Genomic DNA, 16,574 nt, shown 5'->3' with positions numbered 1-16,574 from the left:
ATAACCACATTACCAGAAGAGAAGCAATGGTAAATCGTTTCTGGAAGAAGAGAGCATCGTTCAGACTATTTCTATAATTTTTCATACCACAATTCCTGTCCCTCAATCGCAAACAAACAGGCACATAAAAAGACAAAGCAACTCCCAAATCAGAAGAAATAACAGACATAAAAGCAAACCTTCATGGAAACACATATGACAGAATGGGTTAAAAGAATAAAGATACAAGATGGAGAATTTCAGCAGGAACCTAGATACTATGGAAGAAAACTGAATGGAAATTCTGTAACTGAATGATATAAAATCAATAAAAGGAGTGCTGCCTCTGGTTAGAATGTAGAAAGTCACAAGAGACTGTAGCTCTTAACCTAACAACCCAAACAGGGCAGATAAGCTACAAAAACCCATAGTCCTTCTGATCGCATCAGTGTGATGAGGATTCAAAGACATAAGTGAACTTCTCCAGTGGGGAAGAAGAAATATTTGAAGAGATAATGGCCAAGAACTTTTCAAAACTGACGAAAGTGATCATCCCACAGATACAAGAAGCTCAACAAGCAGGATAAATACAAAGAAAATCACAACTAAGCACATCACACACAGTCACATTTCTGAAAACCATAAAGAGCAAATCTTAAAAGTGATCAAAGAGGGAAGGAGGGAGAGAAGCACATTATCTACAAAAGAGGAAATTAAGACTGGCTGACTTCTCATTAGAAATGACGGAGCACAGCCGACAATGGAATGGCATATTTAAAGAAAAAACTATATACTACAATTCTACACCCACTGTCTCCCATCCCCTGCCAAAAAAATTGAAGGTGAAATAAAGATGTTTTCAAACAGACAAAATCTGAGTGAATTCACCTTCAACAGACATAACTACTAACTAAATACTAAAGGATATTCTCCAGGCCTAAGAAATGATCCCAGACAGAAGCTCAGAGATGCAGAAGGAAATGGAAAGCACTAAGAAAGTAAATATAGGCGTAATTCTAAATGTATAATGACTTATAAAATAATAATGTCTTATAAATCTTAAACATAAAAAGAATTAAAATACATTAACAAGAATAACAGAAACCAGAGGAGGACAAATTGAATTAAGGTATTCTAAAAGGCCTTGCATTGTCCAATAAAAGGTAAAAGAAGTCAAAGATGCATGTAGGAACCATTAAATGAATAGCCAAAGAATATATACCTGGTAAACTAGAAGAGAGAAAAACTGCACAACTGAAAATAATCAAAAGAAGGCAAGAAAAGAGAAAGGAGAACACAGAACAGGCAAAAAAAATAGTAATAAAATGGAAGATTTAAAGCCATATATACCAGCCAAATATATCATTAATATATCATTAAATGTAAATAGACTGAACACTCTAGTAAAAGGACAAAAACTGTCAGACTAAACAAAAAAGAGAACCTAATGATATGCTACATAAGCAACATAAGATTACAAAAGGCTGAAAATAAAAGGATGCAAACACTTAAACACTAACCAAAAGTCAGTGGGTAGAGCTATATTAGTATCAGAAAAAGTAGACTTAAGGTAAATAGCATGACTAGAGATAATGGTGAGTCCATTCACCAGAAAAATAAAATTCCAAATCTGTATGCATCTAATAATATAGTCTTAGTTGACACACAAAAAAGGAGAAATAGAGTGTCATAGAGGAAATAGACAAGAAAGCAAGTATCTCTGGAATTCCAGAAAAAGAAAACAGAGTATAGGTAATAAATAAAAGAAAATTGTCCTACCCTAACACAGACACGTGCCTTCAGAACAAAAAGACTCACTAAATAGAGAAGTCACATCATACAGACATTTAAGTTAGAAGAATTCAACTATATATTAGAGAGAAAATGTGAAACAATTTACATAGAACAAGCCATTCTCCCTGCCATTCAGTATAAGCACGCAATCTGAGACATGAACTTGTTCTCCCAATTGAGCTCAGCTCCGAGTGTGAGCATCTCATCACACGACAATTCCAGAGTTTTTAAAAAAAATGTTTTTGAACAATATAAATGCAAATTGTCCCCTTCATTCAGTACTTAACAAAAGAAATAATCTGTTCCAACACTAAAAGGAAAAGCCATCTATGCCCAACATATTGAAAGATGAAGTATCAGCCTCCAATGTGGGACTTTTCTAAGGTATGTTGAAGGGAAATAAGATAATATGCAGTTTTCATATTACTTGTGGACTTTAAATCTAATGCCTAACTAAAATGCAGCTCCACTGTACCAGGTTGAAAAAAAATCAATTAATAAAGTCCCACCTTGTCATATTCTGGTAAAAATTCTGTATCTCAAAGTCCACAACACTAAAAAAAATAATTTTACAAATTTACATATTAAAAAATTAAAAAGATATAGTAGATATTAATACTATGTACAACATTAAATGTGGGGGTTACAGGGAGAACTGTCCAGTGAGTTTTGAAAGAAAAAGACTGTGACACAGGAATTTTATATCAAGGTCAAATTATTATGCACGAGCAGAGGCAAATTTTTAAAACTTAAGTGTGAACAAAATGGAACTAACTACCAAGTTAGTACCCACAATGTTATCTGATATTTCTTACCCACAAATTTTAAAGACTGACAAATATGACTAATTCTGAAGCTGCAAAATCTTTACTTAACTACAGCTACTCTGAAGAAAGAAGTTCACTCTTCCACAAAACTGTCATAAAATTTTTTAAAAAGCAAAGATTTCTTCAGAGAGTGGCAAAAATTAACTCCTCAGAACTTCACAAGACACATTATCCCAAAGCTTCTTTCTGCGACTTTGAATTAACTCCAGAGAAATCAGTGTTTCATAAAAGACGCCCACAACATCTAGCAGGAAATAAATGAAGTCTTAAAAAGCAGATATGGAATGATATCCATATCATTTTCAGGCATTAAAAACTGAAACAAGCACCGTCTCCAGTTTCTTCTTTAGCACTGCAATCTTTAAAAGATAATCTGGCCTATGATTTCATCATCTAATAATCACCTTTCCACCTCATAACAAATGATAAACTTAAGAATAAAAAAAATGAACTTTTCAAGAAATGAGTCACTGATCAAGAACATTTCAATTGATTTTGCCTTTCCTCTGCCTCAACTCCTATTACTCTTCCTTCATCCTCCTTGTCAAAAAAACCCCTATCCATCTAAAAAGCGTCCTCATGCCTTCAAAACCAGGTCAAGTCCTACCTCCTCTAAGAAATTTAACCAAATACTCCAAACTAAACAAATCCTTATCCTTCTCAACATATGCACCCTCATTTAACAATCTAATTATACACAGCCATCAAGAAAAAATATAAAACAAATTATATAAGCACTAGTTAACTTTCATGTATTTTTAGCTAGGCTCTTCATCACTTATAAAATAACAACAACAATAACAACAGTTTACATTTAATGAGTCATTAAGATAAACCAGGCTCTGTTCTAAGCATGGGCACATATTTACTCATTCATCTCGTACCTCAGTCCAGCAGGATGGTGAGTGAGTGAGTGTGTGTGTGTGTGTGTGTGTTTTATTTAAAGTTGTTCAGAATTGTCTTGGTAAGCCTCCCCTTTCCCTCCCTAGCACTCTAACCTAGGGCCACACCATGCATGTAGGGGTAAGTGAAAGGAACCAATATTACTCTGGCACTATCCCATTTATTCATATGGAGGTTTGTGAAGAAGATATCCATAGGCGGAGTGAACTTTATTATGTTACATATCTCTGACTCTAGGTACTTTTCTTCTACAGACAGGGTAATATTTCCCTTCCTTTGGACACCCAACTATGGGTGTATGCTCGAGTCTTTGCCCTCTCTCTCCTTTCTCCTTCCTCAGTGATATGATCTACCCTAACGGCAAACCTCTATCCAGATAATTCCTGAACCTATATTTCCAGCCAAGAGAGCTAGCCGGACTTCTCACCTGAGCCTAATTCTATAATGCCTTTACAGAAATGTTCTGCTGGCATCTCAGACTCAAGGTGTCCAGAATGAAAATAATCTCTTGTCCCTTGAACTTGTCTCTTCTGCTACATTCTTCATCCATTTTCCACTTGAGACCACTTAAAAGTGCCTTGAGCCAAACTGGCATTCGAGTATTTGAATAGCTGAACTTACTCACTCTAAACCAAAGTTTCTCATCCTGTCTTAAAAGAGGTATTGGACCTGCTTCAATTCCTATTCTTCAGCAAAACAATGAATAAAATACTTATTTTCCTTCGAAATAGAACAGCTTGAAAGCTTATGAATCCGTATCAAGCGAACACAAGCAGTGGTGAGCAGAAGTCAGATAAGCAGACTGACTCAATTACTCAGTTCACTTCTCATTAAGTTAAAAATCTCAAGCAACCATGGGAGTTTTGACAATTATAAAATTTAAAATTGTTCCTATTCTTAATTATGTATTGTTTAATTAATATTTATAAATGAACCTAAGACTCAAGAATGAATATAGAATATGAACAAAAGACCTGAACAGACAATTCTCAGAAAAAAGCCATCAATAAAAATCTGAAAAGATGCTCAACTCCATTAACAATTTTAAAATATAAAATTTGAAGAGATATACTTTTTTTGTCTATCAAACTGGCAAGACTCAGAAGACTGAAAATAACCACTATGTTGGCAAAGGTGTGGGGAAACAGGCACTCTCTCACTTGCTGTTGATAGTAAATCAGCCTTTTGGAGAACAATTTGGAAATAACTATCAAACATTTTAACACACATGCTCTTTTACCCTACAATTCCACATCTACAAACTTATTCTATGGTATATTTGAACATGTACACAAAGATATTTGTAAAAATGGGTTCACTGCATATGTTTGCAATAAAAAAAATTGGGAGCATCAAACTGGAACGGGTTAAATTAAGTATGATACATCCATAAAATACCATATAGCTATCAAAACAGCTGTGATAAATTTCTATGTACTCATACGGAAAGATGTCTTTAAAACAAGCTGGAAGACAGTATGCACAGCACAACCCAATTTTAAATATATATTTATATATATTTGTTTATACATGCATTGTTATATATGTATTATATATTTAAAATATTTAACTGTACATATAAAACAGAAATTCCACGACACCTGGGTGGCTCAATTGGTTAAGTGTCCGCCTTCTGTTCAGGTCACGGTCGCAGAGTGCTGGGATGGAGCCCTGCGTTGTCAGGCTCCCTGCTCAGCCGGGAGCTGGTTTGTCCCTCTCCCGCTGTCCCTCCCCCCAGCTCTCAAATAATTAAATAAAATCTTTTTTAAAAAAGTCCATAGCTATTAAAAGTGATTATCCCTGGGGAGAAGGCTGAAATAGTATATGATTTCACTTTTTATTTTACATATTGTTTGAAGTTTTATGTTTTTCATTTCAAGGCAACAATTAACTTCACCCAAAAATTAAAAATTCAAATGCAGTACATATTTTAGCAATCAGGGTTAGAGATGCTGCTAAAAAAGATAAATTCCATGGCCAGTGGGGTCGGCACTAGCAGAGAAGGAGCCATGCCCTGCCACCTCACCTCTCTTCCTATCACATTTCCTGTTCTCCACCTCAGGTGTCAACCTGGCCCATACTATTTTGAGGTGAGATGAAACTCCAGAGATCTCGAAGTTTAGACAGATCTCCCAAACAGTAACTGTATCTATAGTATAAAGAGAAAAGAAAGGGCAAGGGGCAGGCAAGATCCATTAGCAGTGATGGAGAGGGAAAGAAACTTTCTTCAACATGGCTGAGGCAATTTTTTCTGTTTAAGGGAAGACCTTTGCATTCTTACGTTTATTTTAAATCTCCTTCCTTACGAGGTCACAACTTGCTGTCGTTAGGGGGCATTCCCAAGAGAGCCTCTACCCACTTATGATCAGCAATGGGCTTAGAAATCAGACAGTACAATCTGTTAGAAATCCACATGAATTAAAGATAAATAGGCTCTAAACAGAACCTTTGGGACTCTGAGAAACTTATTTACTTTGATGCATGGACTTTGAAAACGTATTTCTCTTATTCTCTAGTCTTCAGTTATATTCTAGAGGTAAGGGTCCATATGGTTGAACTCTATGTAGGTGAGGTGGCTATTAATAAAGGGGTTATTGCCATAAGAAGTGTAACAATCTCTTGGATATTAACACTACATAAATTTAAAACAATAACCCCACCTCAAACTTCAAATGCTTTGAAGAATTAACCAAAAAAATCCCTTAAATTTTAGCTGCTGCATTAAAAGTTATGCTATGAATAGTTATCAATAAAACATAATTTGTGATTCTGTCCCTAAACTTATAAATTATAATGATATCATCTTAACTTAATATAGACCTTCTATAACAAAATATATCAGGGTGATTTTTTTAAAGGTCTTATTTATTTATTTGAGAGAAAGAGAGAGAGTGAGAGGGCGCGCACAAGCAGGAAGAGGGGCAAAGGGAGAGGGAGAAGCAGGCTCCCTGATGAGCAGGAAGGCCAATACAGGGCTTGATCTCTGGATCCTGGGATCACAACCTGAGCCAAAGGCAGATGCTCACCCGACTGAGCCACTCAGGCGCCTCCAGGTGATTTTTTTTTTTTTCACTTACTCTACATCTGAAAAACAAATATTCTGTATCCAGTTTCCATGTACTATCATGTTAAAAATTCACTCTGCTCAGGACTCATCACCAAGTTTTACTGGCTATTACTGACCAATAATAAATTCTGAAAACCAGTATAATCAATCTCCACATTTCCCAAAGACACAGAAGAAGTTGCACCCCCCAGATGGTTCCATTATTAGAATTCTCATATATTCAAACATTCCAGTGACCATTTCGCTTAGAAGAAATGAAAAATAACCTCCTCGAGACTTCTAGTCTACTGACTTGCTAAAACTAGGTTAGGACTACTTGAAAGCTATGAACCAAAATTATAAGAGAAAGCAGAACTATTACTTGATTAACAGGAACACAGTGATTCCAGAATTTGTTTATCCACCTACAGCAGTAATAACACTTCCTCCATCCAAATCAAGTTATCTATTATCTGTGAGGATGTCTTATCTCTGCTATTAGACCAAGGCTTCCTAAGGATACAAACCACGTCCAGTTCATCTTAGTATCTCCACAGTGTATAGCTTTGTGCACAATTAGCCATCGATAAAATGTTTGCAACTAGCCAACATTACCTAAATGTTTAGTTTTGGCTATAGATAAACTGACTGGAAAATTAAATTTTAAAATTCTTGCTATGAAACAATTTTAAAGAAGGTTATTTTCATGGTTTTTTTTAAGAGGAAAAGCAAAAAAAAAAACATATTTGACTTTCAGACTGCCCAACAGCTAACTCCTTTCAAGAAGAATTCACATACTGATTTCCTTAAACATATAACTACTACCTCTCTCTCTCTCTCTCTCCTTTCTTTACATGAAGGAATCAAAAGAAGGAATCACAACCTGCTCATTTCAGCCAGATCTATAACCTGGGCAATTTACTTTATATCACGTATAAAGCCTAAGAGTAAGCATCTAATATTTCAAGTAATCCTGCAACTTAAAGTATCTCACAATTTCCTAACACTTAAATCTTTATTTCTTGAAATCAGCCATGAAGCTATTTTTATACCAAATCATACACAATCCTGTTTACAGGCAACTTAAAAGATTTCCCTAATCATATCCAACTTCATGTCAGAAAAAAAAGATGTACCATAACTGGAGCTCTAGAGAATGACAAAAGGTTAATTCTTGCATCCGAGAACAGAAATGATCAGTGTTCAAACACAAGAACTGAATAGAGGTCATTCAGATATCCACGACTCAATTTTATAGACTTCAGAGTTATAGAAACTTAAAGGGAGAAGGGACCTTTGAGATTACCTATTAATTAGGTAATTAACCCCTGCAGTTAACAGATGAAACAGAGAAGCTATAGGACCTGCATTTTAAAATAATGGACTGAAGTACTCAATGTTCACAATTAAAGGTGAATATACCTTGAAAAAGTTGTAGAAGTACTAGTAAATGGTATTATTCTTGATGATATCATACTCTTCTATAATAAATGGAAACCTGACTCTCATATACACACAAAAACTATCTTTTCACCAATAATTCCATATGTGGGAATCCAAAAAACAGAAGGGAAACACCATATGCAGAAGATGTTCATGACAGCATTTTTTATTATAGCAAAATACTAAAAACAACTTCAGCATCCATAACGGGAGAATAAATAATTAGAAGCAGTATGCAGTATCATAAAGAGCATAAGCTTTGGAGCTGGAAAGACCTGGATTCAAATGACAACTTCTCCACAGGAGAGCTATGGGACCTTTGGTCACTTAATATTTGAGACTCAGTTACCTCATCTGTAGAATGGGGGGATGTTACCATCTTCCTCACAAGGTGAAAGAAAGAATTAATGCACGTAAAAGAGCTTGGCATAGTGCCTAGAGTTCAGTGAGTGTTCAATAAATACTACTTTTACTGCTTGCTATTAATGCCATATTCATTCACTGCAATATTATACAGACATTTTCAATAATGGTTATAGGAAAATCTATACATACTGGAAAGATCTCCAACACACTGTTTAAAAAAAAAATCAAGTTGAAAAGCAATAGGTAGTATGTTCCTACTTATGTGTAAAAAATACAACTATACATACATATGTAAATGCAGGAGAAAAAAATACCAGAAGTGGTTATTTATAGGTAAAAAAGATATTTGTTAGTAGAAGTGATACTTTACTTCTATGTTGTCTTACTTCAAAAATATATATACATATTTTTAAATAAATTTTAAAAATAAAATTATTTAAATATAATATAGCAACCAAAAGCTAGCATAACGTTAAAACATCTACATATAAAGTTGTACATACTTTATGATTACTATGTAATACTGACGTGTAATATTAACAGAGACTAGAAAGAAATATACCAAAGTTATACCAGTGGGTCTAAATGACTTTTGTCTCTATTTCCAAAATTTCTTAATCAAAAAACTATTTTCATTCTAAATGAATCAAAATTTTGAGTTATATTTTAGTATCTTTCACTGGCTTGTGTTCCATGGCAATGCCAATTTTTTAAAAATCATAAACACAAGACTTTTCATTACCTCAGGGAGCTATCTGGTCAACATGATCTTATCTATGGTCATTTCTTTTGTTCTCCTATTGTTCATACAATTTTACCTAGAAGCCAAAACACCTACCAATGACATGGTAAATACCTTGCAACCACACAGAAGTCACTAATAAAATAAAGTGTTTGGGAAAAGACTATTAAGTAGGGCCTACAGCCTTCATATATAATGAGATTAATGTTACCCCAGTATTTTTTTATTAGTGTAAAGAAAACTCATAAAGAAGAAATCAACAATGATCAATTAAGCCAACAGAAAAAAATCTACACTTTGAAAAAATTTAATAGAATTGCAGTATTTTTTAAAAGTTCATAGAGAAATGTTAAAACCATTCCACAAAGATACAGCACTTTTCAGTTTATAAGCAGTTTAATATTTCATTTTTCTGACAATCCAGTTAGGTAAAAAGCAAGGTTACCTATAGCCCTCAACAGATACAAGAGCAGGTATGGACCATGGGTGAAATCCCAAATCCTCTGCCTCAAGTCTTTTTTCACTATCCCACATTACACACTAATTTTCATACAGTCTAAGAATAGCAATATTTTTTATCTCCTTTGAACGTTCTGCCTGGAAATCTACAAATTCTTTTATACCTCATCCTGTTAGGCAAGCAGAGCAGGGCATCAGTCTCTGTTTACAGAAGACTCAGTAAAATCATTGATCTTTCCAAAGATGACAAAACTAATAAAGACTAAAACTGCAGCATATCCAGAGGAGGATGACCAAACTCACAACGGGCCAGAAAAGTAAGTAATGTGAAGAGTGGCTAAAGGAATAGAGGGGAAAGTGACATACTTGCACACACACAAATGTTGTCATTAGACACGTGAAAGGCCATCATACAAGGAAATCAGACTTGTGCTATATGGCCCTAAAAGGTAAAAACAAAGGCAATTCAACATTCCTTCAACAAACATTTACTGGTTATCCACTCTGGTCCAGATGCTTCTGCTACATTAGGTATACAAAAGGTAAATAAGAGAAGTCCCAATCCTCAAGAGGTTCAGACAAGTTGAGGAGACAAGAAAATACATAATACAAGATTTAAAGCTATGAGAACACGGAGAATAACAACTCTCTCTTTGGGCAGGGGGATAGCAGAAAAAAATTCACTAAATGATGAATAGGAATTTCAGAAGCAGACAAGGTGGGAAGTGGCATTAACAGGAAGAAAGGACAAAAAAAAAAAAGAAGAAGAAAGGACAGCTTGTCAAAGGCATGGGGACATGAAGCTCTGCAATAAACCAGAAGTGGTGGAACACCAGGTACACATTAGAGGTGCCAAGAGATGAGGCTTTAAATTCGGGGTGGGAGAGGCCAGTGGTAAAGAACACAAAAGGCTTCACAATCTTCAGGCCAAGGAGTTTAGACTCTAACACTCAAGCTGTGGAACACTAACAGGAGATTTTAAGTAGGAGGATGGCATGCTCAGAAAAGGACATAGGAAAACTCATTCCAGCAGGAAAACAGATGTCTGGAGGGTAACAGTGGAGATAGATGAATTACAAAGCCACTATTATTAGTCTAGGTGGGGATGATGATGAAAAGATTCAGATTCAAGAAATATCTAGGAGGTAAAAATCAAACAGAAGTATTGGCTATAGGAATGAGGGAATGGGGAGGGTAAAAATCAAACAGAAGTATTGGCTATAGGAATGAGGGAATGGGGAGGGTCCAGGATGACTTCTAGATCTCAACTTGGGTGAATGGCACACAAAGATGCCCAAGACAGGTAATGCAGGAAGACAAGTCTATGCAACCATTCAAAAATGTGAAAGCCCAGGGCCAGGAATTGGTTTGTTATTGTCTAGAGAAAGGGGATGAGTGAAGGAGGAGGGAAGGGGAGCAAAAATGAGTTTACCTTTGGTCTTGGTTAAGTAAGGGGCCTATTCAGTGAAGCTACTGAATGGCACGTGAAGAAGAGTGGACTAGGAGAGTCATTAGCTTACATGCAGCAACTGAAGCCAAGACAGAAGGAGATCAACTTTGATGCCAACATTTCATAAGGGAATAAAAGAAAAACTTGAGTAACAAATAACGAACTGAACACAAAAGTAAGAGACGAATTAACAGAGTGATGCCGAAAAAGGCAAGAGAAAAGGAAAAAGAAATCAAGAAGAGAAGGTCGAAAATTAAAGTTAAATGTGCTGCATAAAGCAAAGTTTATGGGCAGAAGTTATTCAAAATGGGAAGAGACCACCTTGTGAGGTAACAAATCACATCATCAAGTAAATGATTCAGACAGAGAGCGTCACCTATGTGGAATGATGACAAGAGGATTCTTCCCTTAAAGGAGAAATGCAGCTACAGTACACCTCTGAAGTCTAGAGCAAGGTTAGCCTCACCACCAGTAGGACATTTCATCAAACACATTTTTGCATTCTGACCAAGAATGGAATATTCGATTACTCTAGTAAAAGTTTTTTAAAAGGTTTCTACATATTTCATATAACTCATAAGCAACCAATACTGGATTTAAACTTCACTAATTCTGCTCTTGGCGTACAGAAAGTTGCTGGAGAAAGTGTGGAAATAGCTCATCTGGTCTACTTTAAATTCAAACTGATTTCAACTGAGCTCTCAACACTGACTTCCCTACTTTCCCGTTCTTGCATTTCAATTCTACCCCATCACCATTCCTTAACCCTCACTCTGATTAGAGAAGACTTGCACCGCACAGGCAGGCTGCTCTGTCCTGACTTCTTTCCCTAGGTCCCTACCCATCTTTTCAGAAATCTTCCCTTCCTTCCTTCCTAAAACCAGACAGTGTGCCTAATCATTTCCAACCCTCTACAGCTGACCATTTTCTATCACTAGTTCATCTCCCTCCTTTGTCCTCCTCAACGTCACCCTAAATTGGAAAACCACTCCATTTATCCCGCTGTCCCACACCCTAATTTTCTCCCTTTTCTACCAAATACCTCCATCCCCCTACCACCTACTCACTGTAATCCCCCGCAGAAAGGTTTGAGTCTACCACTCTTCAAAAATAAAAAATTAAAACCACTGACAAATGACATGGGATCTACTGACCACTTGTTTCAGTTGCCACTTACTCAGTTCTCAATTCCCTCGATCTCTCTGCAGCTTATGACAGAACTGACCAGCCCCTTCTTATTGCAGAAATGAGAAATAAAGCAGGCTGGCTTGTGCCAAGAATCAGATCCGTACTCAAGTCCCTACTAATACCACTAACTAGCTGTGAGCCTCCCCACCTCCAGTCCTCCTCACCCTTCGGATCTCACTTCTCAGACACCCTGACACCCAGACTAGGTTAGGTCCTGGCAGTATACTTTCTCAAAACCCATTCTTCTACTTTCTAGTGCTTATCACCTTACTTACTTACTTAATTAGTAGTTAATGGCTATCTTCCTACCCACTCACCAGACTGGAAGCTCCATGAAGACAGGACACACATTTAAGCAATGCCTGCACCTTATCATCGCAAAATAAAAGCCCATCAACTGAATCAATGTTGAAATATACGTTTCAATCACTTCTAAGAGACTGCTTACATGACTTTTATTAACCTAATAAAATTATTTTATTTATTTACAAAATTACTGACAAAATTCTAAACAAACTCCACCAATTACCTAAAACATACATAATATGAATTACACATAAAATTAAGAGTAGGAAGGAATCTGTCTTTCCCAAATAGTTACATTTCTCTTGCCCATCCACAAGAATAGAAAGGCTGGATCAGTAAACCTACGTTTCAGGCCCAAAATGTGTATTCTAACCCAGGTACAGGCTGAGTGTGCAAGTGCAGGTTTGATACTAAAACACTCTTGTTTATATCGCTGTTTAGATAATGCCTATCGGTATTCAGGTTTAAAGCTTTTTAACGTTGGCAAAAGCCATGAGCTAATAATACTCTGCAAGAAAATCAAAAGAAAGTTTAATCAGTTGTTACATTTGCAGTGTGATTTTAAGTATTATTCAGTATGAATCCAAAAAACAAGTAAAGGCTTGGCGATTAGAAGCTGCCACTGTGCCTGATCAGATGACGTTCAAATGCAAAAATTTCAGATCTCATACTAGTAGGTGAGAGTTTTGTCAAGTTTTACAATACACCACCTTGGTCAAACAATTTAAACAGATTGCATGTTAATTTGCCCTTCAACTGCTGAGTGTGTCCCGATCAACTACACTGTAAGGTCTTCTCCAGGCAGGCTTGGCCCCCTTAAATAAATAGGGGTGCAAGTAATTTCAATAATCTATGATATTTAAAAATAACACCTAAAAACAGTTTTTCAGGCTAAATATATACATTGCACCTGGAAACATAAAGTACTTAAAATCCGATGCTTAGACAATTCCCTAGGTTAAGAGCAGTTACCAGGCTGTAAATAGAGTTGTAATCCCCAGGAAAGGAGAGGCATTTCATAACGGAAACACTAACAGATATAATCAGTTGGAGCGGTTCTCCAAGTCGCCCTCATCGTTAAGTCAACACCAGCGGTTGTGAGGGGGCAATTGTGCCCCTCAGACACCCTCACTCTTCCGCAGCCTCGGGGCTACAATCCCCGCACGATGTGTCTCTCGAGACCAGCCAGCGCTCCCCTGGGACCTCAGCTGGGAAATCCCTAGCCAGGGAATGCGGAGTTCAAGCCCCCCTCCCCCTTCCTTTCCTGAAAATTAATGAATTGGCCGTGCGATTGTTTATTTAATGAGGTGTGTAGTGGCCTCTACTGGTGCTTGTGTGAGCACAAGAATGTCCCACTCTTACAAGTGGGATGAGCCTGGGGGAGGGGAGGAAGGCGAGGGGTGAACCTGCCTCCGGGTACAAAGCACAGAACTAGACCCGGGAGCCCCCGACGTGCCCCCGCGGCCGCCCCTTCCCCGGCCGTGTCCCCGCCCGCCTACTTCACTCTCCACCTAGCGCGACCCCCTTTCTCTTTGGCAACCGGTGCCGAGGCAGAGAAGTTCCTGCACGTTTCCTCCAGGATCCTAAACAAAAACACCGCAGCCACCGGTACGGGTGCGGGTGCCGCGCCCCCGCCCCCACCCCGCGCCTCCCGGGCCCGCGCCCCCCGCTTACCTGGGGACTGCGGCGGGGAGCCGCTCCTGGCTGCCGCGGCGGGCGCCGGGCGCCCGAGCAGCAGCAGGCAGCAGAGCCAGAAGGAGGAGGTGCTGAGGAGTCGCCGGGCTCCCCGCTCCGCCGCCATCTCTGCCCCGCGAGCGGCGGCAGCGGTGGCGGCGGCGGCAGCGGCAGCGCCGCGGAGCCCTCGCCTCCTTCCCTCCCGCGCGCCTCAGCCGGTCCCTCGCTGCAGGCTCGGCTCCCGCGGCCGCCGCCGCCACTGTTCCGCCCGGCCCGGCCCGCGCGGCCCCTCTCGCGGGAGGGGAGACTCGGGGGCGCCTCCCTCCTGCAGGGGGGCGGAGAGGGGAGAAGAGCAGAGAGGGGGGGAGTCAGTACATTCCGGGCCGGGGCTGGGGGGGGGTCGGTCTCCAGGTTCCAGGCGCCGCCACCCGCCGCCGACTCCGGCTCCACACACCAGTGCGAGGGGGGCGGAGACCGCAGGCGGCGGGGGTGGGGGGCGGGGGCCCGGAGCGCGCACACCCGCGCACGCGCAAGCGCGCGCCTCCCTCGCCCGCACCCCCTCGGCTCCGTGCGCGGCCCGCCCCCGCTCCAATCCCGGCTGCCGCCTCGCGGGCCGCGGCGGCGGGCCGCTCCCCTCCCCCCTCTCCCCGGAGCCGCGGACGGGAGCGGGGCGCGCGCGCCGGGCGCTGCTGCTGGCGTCAGGGAAACCCCGGAGAAGCGGATCCTCCTTCTCCTCCCCGCGGCCGCCCGCTCGCCGCAGCCCCTAGTCCCCGCGCGCCCCCGCCGCCTGCTCCTAGCCCCAGGGAGAAATCCACACACCCCCTTCTCACCTCCCCTGACGCCTCGGGCTGCGGAGACCTGGGGCGAGAAGCGCTCCGAGCTCAGGCTAGTCCGGCAGGCCGGAGCGGGAGCGCACCTCTCCTCAGCCTGGGCCCAGGGCCTCTATATAGGGCCTCAGAGGAAACCGAATGGCCTCCGGGAGGAAACCTGGGTGCGCAGAGGGTCGGCGCGGGGCTTTATGTGCTCGCCAAAAACAATAGCGATCCCGCCCGGCTCTTGCTGGGACCTGGCGCGGCTCCCGTGGGAGGGGGCCCACCGCGCCGCCGCTGACCAGCTTCCAGGCCGGGCCGCCCTCGCCGCGCGCTTCCCGGGACAGGGCCGGGGCCCGCCCGGACCGCCGGGCCCGCGCCTCCACCCGCGTCGCTCGGCCCGGGTCCAGGGAAGCAGGGCGCAAACAAAGGTGCCCGGTGTCCACCCCTCCAGCCCGAGCAGGGGCCGAGGCTGAGCCCCAGGGCTCCCCGGGGCTGATCCTCTGGCTGTAGCGAACCTCTTACCTATACCTCTGCGGAGCACTTCGCTCTCTCAAATCTGGAGATCACGTCTTTCGCCGGTAAACCGGGAGCGAGAGGAATGTGATTTTGAACACTTGGTCATCGTGAAGCAGCACCCAGGCTTCCCCAGAGTTGGGGGAAAGCAGTTTGTAGTTACACTGCTGATGGGAATACTCCTAATTTTATAAACTGCCCCCATGGAAAATTTAAGAAAATCTCTTTGTGTGGTTGTGCGCTTCAAGAGTCATGTCTTGTTAATATGAGTTGGATTTTTGTTCACTGCTCTGAATAACCAAAATGTGTTGCTTCCCACGAGAAGATGGCTATTTCTCTTTCCACATCCCTACGTGCCTTCTCGTAATTATTTTCTTCAGCTATTTTCTTTTATTCTGACGTGCCAAAATAAGCAATGTAAGGCTTGCGTTAACATTAGGAGGGAAGAGCTCAGACTCCTCATAAAACCTCTTAGATCATCAAAACGGTGGAATTAGGAACCCTCATCCCAGTTCTTTGAAACAATTGACTCCTAAAAGAACAAACATGCTTATTGTTTTCCACCAGGGAAACAATTTAAATATCTTTTTGTTTTGGTTAGAATTGTTAACCAGCAAAAATATTTCCTAAATACCCCTGATTGACCTGTTAAATTAGAAATAGATTACCTCCCAATTACTTCACAAGTATTTGCTTAATTAACCTTTAATAATCACATGAATAATGTGATTATTCAGTTTTCTGAGCTAATTAATGAGAAAAACCCTTTGGAAGCTATAAATTGCCTTGCAAATGTTAATTTTCAGGTATCTTTTCTAAGTCTGAAAATTTTTCCTTAGTAAAACTATAAAATGTATAATGTGACTTCTAAAATGAAGTTTAAATTTATCTCCAAGTTGAAGAAATATGAGTTGTGGCTAATAAAGTAATCAGTGATTTTCACATATGACTTTGTGAACTGTGCCACTAATGTCTCAGCCCACAGTGTACATCGGGGTTAAGTCAAAAAGTTTAAAGCACTTTCTGTAAAATAGGGTGACTAAATCATGTATTTCTGACTTGTGATTAAATC

At 40.3% G+C, this 16,574-nt stretch overlaps 1 protein-coding gene across 5 annotated transcripts in view; it reads right to left on the bottom strand.

Annotated features, from left to right (window-relative positions):
• The window catches only part of NEO1 (neogenin 1), a 238,999-nt gene extending 224,695 nt beyond the window's left edge, over nucleotides 1-14,304 (bottom strand). For all 5 annotated transcript variants that reach the window (XM_088025133.1, XM_088025134.1, XM_028100230.2 and 2 more), the window contains exon 1: nucleotides 14,178-14,304. In XM_088025133.1, coding sequence (XP_087881259.1) covers nucleotides 14,178-14,304 — 127 coding nt within the window. The remainder of the gene's footprint in view (nucleotides 1-14,177) is intronic.
• Nucleotides 14,305-16,574: the final 2,270 nt, after the last annotated feature.

This window comes from Eumetopias jubatus, unplaced genomic scaffold (genome assembly GCF_037043125.1).
Source record: "Eumetopias jubatus isolate StellerSeaLion01/CBP00866 unplaced genomic scaffold, mEumJub1_p1.0 scaffold_7, whole genome shotgun sequence".
Classification (NCBI taxonomy): Eukaryota; Metazoa; Chordata; class Mammalia; order Carnivora; family Otariidae; genus Eumetopias; species Eumetopias jubatus.
Note: the sequence above shows the minus strand (reverse complement) of the source record. Positions and strands in the feature narration are given on the sequence as shown.